The following is an 8,134-nucleotide window of genomic DNA, read 5'->3' on the forward strand; positions in this document are numbered from 1 at the left end:
GCTATCATCCTGGGTGAAGTACTATGGCATCACAGCTCACAGCAACCTCCAACTCCTAGGCTCAAGTGAGTCTCCTGCCTCCGCCTCCCAAATAGCTGGGACTACAGGTGCCTGCCACAACGCCTGGCTATTTGTTGGTTGTAGCTCTCGTTGTTTGGATTTGAACCCGCCACCTTAGGTGTATGTGGCCGGCTCCTTAGCCACTTGAGCCACAGGCGCTGAGCCTAGTTCTAGCTACTTAACAGGCTGAGGTAGGAGAATTACTTGAGCAGAGGAGTTTGAGGTTGCAATGGGCTATGATGATACTACTGTACTCTACCCGGATGACAGAAAGAGACCTTGTCTCAAAAAGAACTTTTTTTTTTTGAGACAGAGTCTCATTATGTTGCCCTTGGTAGAGTGCTGTAGTGTCACAGCTCACAGCCACCTCAAACTCTTGGGCTTAGGCAATTACCTTGCCTCAATCTCCTATGTAGCTGGGACTACAGGTACCCACCACAACACCTGGCTATTTTTTGTTGCAGTTGTCATTGTTGTTTAGCTGGCCGAGGCCAGGTTCAAACCTGCCAGCCTCTGTGCACGTGGCTGGTGCTGTAACCACTGTGCTATGGCGCTGAGCCTTTTTTTCTGTTTTCCTTTTTTTCTTTTTTGCAGTTTTTGGCTGGGGCTGGGTTTTGAACCCGCCACCTCCGGCATATGGGGCTGGCACCCTACTCCTTTGAGCCATAGACGCCACCCCTTCTTCTTCTTTTTTTTTGTTGTTGTTGCAGTTTGGCAGGGACTGGGTTTGAACCCTCCACCCTGGGTATATGGGGTCAGTGCCCTACTCACTGAGCCACAGGGTCTGCCTTTTTTGTTTGTTTTCTTTTTGAGACAGAGTCAAAAGCTGTCGCCCTGGGAAGAGTGCTGTGGTATCACAGCTCACAGCAACCTTAACTCTTGGGCTTAAGTGATTCTCTTGCCTCAGCCTCCCAGTAGCTGGGACTACAGGCGCCCCCCACAAAGCCCAGCTATTTTTCTTGTTGTTGTTATTACAGTTGCCATTTTTGTTTTAGCTGGCCTGGGCCAGGTTTGAACCCGCCAGCCTCATTGTATATGGCTGGTGCCCTATGCACTGACCTACAGGCACTGCCCTCTAAAAGAAAATCCTAAAAAAAGGCAGATTTATAAGCATTCACTAAATACACTGAAGTAGAAGCTAGATGTTTACATGCTGAAAGATTACTACATTGACTATATGACCTCAAGGTGCCTACTAACCCCTAATGACTTAAGATTTTTCAAATTGAAAAAAACTTTTCAATAGGAACTGTACCTGTGATGTTAGCTTTCCAGCAATCTGCATTCGTTCAATTTCTGCAGGAGATTTGATCAGCCGGAGGCGCTGTATGAGCTGTTGGACACCCCGAACCTTGTTCTTGCTCCTGGCTTTGGCCTCAATCAGATGCTGCATGTAGTCAGCATGAAGCTGTGTGTGAGAGGGCCTCATCCAGTCATACCAAACCATGTTCGTCTCAGCTTAGAAGAAGAAACCAAAACATCAATATAAAACCAACAATAGTCCAACTACAAAACCTGTAATGTGGACCTCTAAAGCAGTGAGTGGTTCTCAACCTTCCAAATGCCGCAGCCCTTTAATATGGTTCCTGTGGGTCACGACCCACAGGTTGAGAACCACTGGCTTAAGGCCAAGAGTTTGAGGTTGCTGTGAGCTGTAATGTCACAGCACTCTACCAAGGGTGACATAATGAGACTCTGTTTTAAAAAAAAAATCACTAGAAGGCTGGATGCAGTGGCTCACACCTGTAATCTTAGGACTTTGGGAAGCCAAGGCAGGTGGATTGCTTGAGATTAGGAGTTCGAGACCAGCCTGAGTCAGAATGAGACCCTGTCTCTAAAAACTAGCTGGGTATTGGGTGGCGCCTGTGGCTTAGCGAATAGGGTGCAGGCCCTATATACCAAGGGTGGCGGGTTCGAACCCGGCCAAATTGCAACAACAATGACAAAAAAGACTAGCTTGAACAAGAGCAAGACCCTGTCTCTAAAAATAGCTGGGTGCCTGGGGGGCTTAGGCAAGAGGATCACTTGAGCCCAGGAGTTTGAGGTTGCTGTGAGCTATGACTCCACAGCATTCTACCTAGGGCGACAAAGACTGTTAAAAACTAGCTGGGTGTTGTGGTGGGCACCGATAGTCCCAGCTACTTGGGAGGCTGAGGCAAGAGAAGGGCTTGAGCCCAGGAGTTTGAGGTTGCTGTGAGTTATGATACCATGTCACTTAACCCCACGGTGACGAAGTAAGACTGTGTCTCAAAAACCAACCAACTAAACAAAACAAAAAAACAATCACTGGAAAGGTCATTCCCTAAGAATGGCAAAATATTCTGAAATTGAATAGACAGCTTTTTTGTACCCCAAATTTCATTGTTCCTTATAAAGATGACAGATGGGACTAAAGCTTTATTCAACCTTTGATTTTACTTATTAATTGTTAAAGAATAATTATAACAATTTTTCTCCATCACCACCATTAAGCTAGAGGCACTGTTGAATAACTGCACACAAAAGGACAGAAAAACATACTCAGATCATGACATTATGGTCAAAGCATTTCGTCACTCACAAAATTAACTCAGTGTTAGGGGAAGAAGGTTCTTCTCTCATTTGGAGCATTTATTCATTACCATAGAAACACTATAGTTGATAATGGGCACTGATCCATGTTGCCCACCTCTCCGTTTGCAAATGCTGTCTATTCTCACTGTAAACAATCATGGCTCATCTTTTAACTTTAGTGAACCAAGGAAATGATCTATATTTGCCTGAAGGCATATACGAAGGCTTATTATGAAAATGATTTGCACTCAACACTAGATCTACATTTGTTCCTTTTTTTCCTGACACATGGCCATGCACAGTATTCCTAACAACCAAGACTAAATGGTTTTATGTTTTATACAACTAAAATGTACTTTGGGACAATAGAGAAAAAAATTCAGAGAACTTTTCTTTTTTTGAGACAGAGTTTCACTATGTCACCCTCAGTAGAGTGGTGTAGCGTCACAGCTCACAGCAACCTCAAACTCTTGAGTGTAAGTGATTCTCTTGCCTCAGCCTCCAAAGTAGCTGGGGCTATAGGCACCTGCCACAATGCCCAGCTATATTTTTTGGTTACAGTTGTCATTGTTCTTTAGCAGGCCCAGGCCGGGCTCGAACCTGCCAGCCTTGGTGTATGTGGCTGGTGCCCTACCCACTGAGTAATGGGCGCCATCCAAAATTCAGAAAACCTTTCTTTTTTTTTTGAGACAGAGTTTTACTTCCTCACCCTCAGTAGAGTGCCGTGCTGTCACAGCTCACAGCAACTTCTAGCTCTTGGGCTCAGGCAATTCTCTTGCCCGAGCCTCCCAAGTAGCTGGGACTATAGGTGCCTGCTACAACACTTGGCTATTTTTGTTGTTGTTGTTGCAGTTTGCTGGAGCTGGGTTTAAACCTGCCACCCTCGGTATTTGGGGCTGGTGCCCTACTCACTAAGCCACAGGCTCTGCCCCTAGAAAACTTTTTTTGGATATGCATTAGTGTTTTTATGTCTTAAATATTTTATTTTCAGGCTCAGCACCCTAAGCAGCGGTTACAGTGCCAGCCACATACACGGAGGCTGGCAGGTTCGAACCCAGCAAGGGACAGCTAAACAACAATGACAATTGCAACCAAAAATAGCTGGGCATTGTGGCAGACACCTGTAGTCCCAGCTCTTTGGGAGGCTGGGGGAAGAGAATTGCTTAAGCCCAAGAGTTTGAGGTTGCTGTGAGCTGTGATGCTATAGCACTCTAGTGGGGGCAACAGAATGAAACTCTTGTCTCAAAAAAAAATTTTTTTTTCATTTTAAAATGAAAATGATTTTAAATGCACATTATATTGGAAACATTTAGCTTACTTATGATAGAAATTTAATTGCTTCAGTTTTTAAAAGAAAAACCTCTATTACATGTTCTCAGTGTATAAAATCATAGGTCATCTTTTTTAGGTTTCTAAACTTTTTCTTTTCTTTTTGTAGGAGACAGAGTCTCACTTTATCACCCTCAGTAGAGTGCTGTGGCATCACACAACTCAAGCAACCTCCAACTCCTGGGCTCACACAATTCTCCTGCCTCAGCCTCCCAAGTAGCTGGGACTACAGGGACCTGCCACAGCACCTGGCTATTTTTTTGTTGCAGTTTGGCCAGGGCTGAGTTAGGACCCACCACCCTTGGTACATGGGGCCGATACCCTACTCACTGAGCCACAGGCACCACCCAGGTTTCTAAACTTTTTAATTGTCACCTTGGGTAGAATGCCATGTGGCATCATAGCTCACAGCAACCTCAAACTCTTGGGCTTAAGCTATTCTCTTTCCTCAGTCTCCCAAATTGCTGGGACTAGCACTTGACACAAAGCCTAGCTAGTTTTTTTTTTTTTTTTCCAGAGATATGGTTTTGCTCTCATTTAGGCTGGTCTCAATTTTCTGAGCTTAAGCAATCCACCCACTTCCCAGAGTGCTAGGATTACAGGCATGAGCCACAGTGCCCAGCCCAGTTTTTAAACTTTTTAGATAAATACGATTTCATTAATCTTTTCCTTTGTCTAGTATTTTTTATTTTCCTTAAGACAGGCCTTGCTCTGTTGCATATACTAGAGTGCAGTGTTATGCATCATAGTTCACTGCAACTTCAAACTCCTGGGTTTTAGCAATCCTCCCAGCTTAGCCTTCTGAGTATCTGGGACTTCAGGTATACACAGCCCTGCCTGCCTAATATTTTTACTTGCACAGAGCGGATCTTACTATGTTGCTCAGGTCTCAAATTCTTGGGCTCAAGTGATTCTCCAGCCTCAGTCTCTCAATGTGCTTTTATATAGCAAACTAGAAACATTAGGAATGGTGGATGGGGGTGGTGCCTGTGACTCTGTGAGTAGGGTGCTGGGTTGAAACCTGGCCCTGGCCAAACTGCAACAAAAAAATAGCCAGGCGTTGTGGTAGGCGCCTATAGTTCCAGCTACTCCGAAGGCTGAGACAAGAGACTCACCTAAGCCCAACAGCTGGAGGTTGCTGTGAGCTGTGACACCACAGCACTCTACAAAGGGTGAAAGAGTAAGACTCTGTCTCTAAAAAAAAAAAAAAAAAAAAAAAAAAACAAGTGGTGGATGAGAAATATTTTTGAGAAACTCTAAAGGCTCGGCACCCATAGCACAGTGGTTACAGCACCAGCCACATATATAGAGAATGGCAGGTTCAAACCTGGCCTGGCCCAACTAAACAACAATGGCAACTGCAACAAAAAATAGCCAGGCATTATGGCGGGCCCCTGTTGTCCCAGCTATGCGGGAGGTTGAGGCAAGAGAATCATTTAAGCCCAAGAGTTTGAGGCTGCTGTGAGCTGTGATGCTACAGCACTCTCCCAAGGGTGACATAACGAGACTCTGCCTGGAAAAAAAAAACAAAAAAGAAGGGCGGTGCCTGTGGCTCAAAGGAGTGGGGTGCTTGCCCCATGTGCCAGGGGTGGTGGGTTCAAACCCAGCCCCGGCCAAAAACCTGCAAAAAAAAAAAAAAATTCTTTAGGGCCAGGTCCAGTGGCTCACAACTGTAATTTTAGTAATTTTAGCAGTTTGGGAGGCCAAGGAGGGAGAAATGCAGGAGTTTCAGACCAGCCTGGGCTATTTAAAAAAAAAAACTTTTTTTAGATTTTTAATATTTTGGAGATGGCTGGGATCTCGCTATGTTGAACAGGTTGGTCTAGAATTCTTAACCGCAGCCAATCCTCCCATCTCAGCCTCCCAAGTGGCTGGGACTACAGGTGTGCGCCACTGTGCCCAACTTACTCCCTTCCTTTAAAATGACATTCTTTCTCTCAGATTTCAAATGAGTGTAGTTAAAAGTCTCTGTTAATGAATAATCCAGTGAAGATTTAGGAACTAAATAAATGAAATCTTTAAAGCAGCTCAGTATTTTGGAGAAGACCAAGATCTCTTTCATGGTGCTTAGGGAAATATGGCTAACCATTTTAAAATTAATAATTTTGTCTAAATAGGCAAGGAAGGCCGGGTGTGGTGGCTCACACCTATAATCCCAGGACTTGGGAGACTGAGGTGGATAGACTGCCTGGTCTTACGGGTTCAAGACCAGCCTGAGCCAGAACGAGACCCCATCTCTAAAAACAGACGAGCCTTGCTGCAGGTGCCTATAGTCCTAGCTACTTCTGAGGCTGAGGCAAGAGAATTGCTTGATCCCAAGAGTTGGAGGTAGCTGTGAACTATGACACCTTGGCACTCTACCAAGGGTGACTAAATGAAGCTCTGTCTCATAGGCAAGGAAGGCCTCAATCCCAGTCTGGTTTGTGATTTGACATCCGCTCCCATTTCTTACCTTTCAGTTTTGGTATGAGATGTTGAAATTCTTCTAGGGTATAGGCTTCGTCTACTCCAGTTAGAGCTATTGCTCCATCAGTGCCAGATCGTGGGCCATCCCAAAGTTCTCGACTGGGGTCTCTCCGAGGCACAAAAAGCATGGCTTTGTGTGATGGTAGCTCCTTGCCAGGGAGGCTCTGAAGGACCAGAATACTATCAGGCTCTTGGAATCCACACAGGTACAGGAAATTGTTCTCCTGGTGGAAGGTGTAGGGGATATCGTTGCTCATGTAATAAGTCGGGTTGGAGAGTACAACTATGGTCTGGTCAGTCCCACTCTGCCCTTGCAATTCCTTGTGGATCAGAGACATCAGTTTGTGTCTGCGAAGTGCGTATTCTACCTGAGATAGTCCTGGAGTCACCTCCCCTAGAAATGACAAAAGTGGTAGTTTGGAATTCTATAGTGCCAAAGTATTCAGGGCAGAATAGTATTAGATGGAGACATCCAAGTTCAATTCTTTGATTTAGGCCAAATCTCCTCAAAGTGAGATGCTGTCTCAAAAACAAAACAACAAATAAAAGAAACTAACTTCAGAAATTATTTACAAGCCATATAAGAAAATCAAACTAAAACTTTACATAAGGAATTAAGGAAATAACCCAGGTTTCAAATGTCTATTCACTGTACAAATTTGAAAGAAATAATAGTTAAAGGTGGTTTGTCCTGAAAACTGGGATTATCTCTTAAGGTATCTTTCAGCTTTTTGAAATTTTATTTGAAATTTTATTCAAATATTTACTGAACATTATTATTTGGAAGGTATTACTAGGCAAATAATCAAAGTTGCTCTAAAAGTTCTTTTTTTTTTTAAGACAAGAGTCTCACTTTGTCACCCCCGGTAGAGTGCCATGGTGTCACTGCTCACAGCAACCTCCAATTCTTGGGCTCAAGCAATTCTCTTGCCTCAGCCTCCAGAGTAGCTGGGACTACAGGTGCCCTCCACAATGCCTGGCTAATTTTAGAGACAGGGTTTTGCTCTAGCTCAGGCTGGTTCTGAAATTGTGAGCTGAGGCAATCCGCCTACCTCGGCCTCCCATTACAGGGAGGTTTGAATAAATAAGATGGAGAAAAGGGTCAATATGCTTGTGTATGACTTCCCTTCCTGATTCCCCAACTACTGAGGCCAGGAAAAGGGAGGGAGGAAGAAGGTATTTCCCTGAAGCTGACCAGTTCACACTGAGGCATGCTGGAGCATCACAGGCTACCAGGTACTCACCTTTTACAGGCAAGGCACTGAGCCCAGTAAGAGGAAGGGTGCTGGGCCCCTTAATGAGTAAAGTGAGGCTAGAGAGTCCAGGATTCCCTCTGCATGCCTTCCCACAGTCTGTCTGAGCATGCTATGAAACCTCAAAATATCGTAGGATTTTTTTTTTTTTTGAGACAGAGCCTCAAGCTGTCTCCCTGGGTAGAGTGTGGTGGCATCACAGCTCACAGCAACTCCTGGGCTCAAGCGAGTCTCCTGCCTCAGCCTCCCAGGTAGTTGGGACCACAGGCGCCCACCACAACACCTGGCTATTTTTTGGTTGCAGCCATCATTTCAAATAGTTGCTGTTCAAAAACTGAAATAATGGCTCGGCGCCTGTGGCTCAACCGGCTAAGGCGCCAGCCACGTACACCTGAGGTGGTGGGTTCGAATCCCCAGCCCGGACCCGCCAAACAACAATGACGGCTGCAACCAAAAAATAGCCGGGCGTTGTG

General features: G+C 45.0%; 1 protein-coding gene across 1 annotated transcript in view; it reads right to left on the reverse strand.

Annotated features, from left to right (window-relative positions):
• The window catches only part of XPNPEP3 (X-prolyl aminopeptidase 3), a 55,353-nt gene that overhangs the window by 19,160 nt on the left and 28,059 nt on the right, over positions 1-8,134 (reverse strand). Inside the window, exons 3-4 of the mRNA XM_012814122.2 lie at positions 6,395-6,802; positions 1,316-1,518 (exon numbers count right to left, since the gene is read on the reverse strand). Of these exons, the coding sequence (XP_012669576.1) occupies positions 1,316-1,518; positions 6,395-6,802 (611 nt within the window). The remainder of the gene's footprint in view (positions 1-1,315; positions 1,519-6,394; positions 6,803-8,134) is intronic.

This window comes from Otolemur garnettii, unplaced genomic scaffold, assembly GCF_000181295.1.
Source record: "Otolemur garnettii isolate 467f Iridium unplaced genomic scaffold, OtoGar3 scaffold00007, whole genome shotgun sequence".
Classification (NCBI taxonomy): Eukaryota; Metazoa; Chordata; class Mammalia; order Primates; family Galagidae; genus Otolemur; species Otolemur garnettii.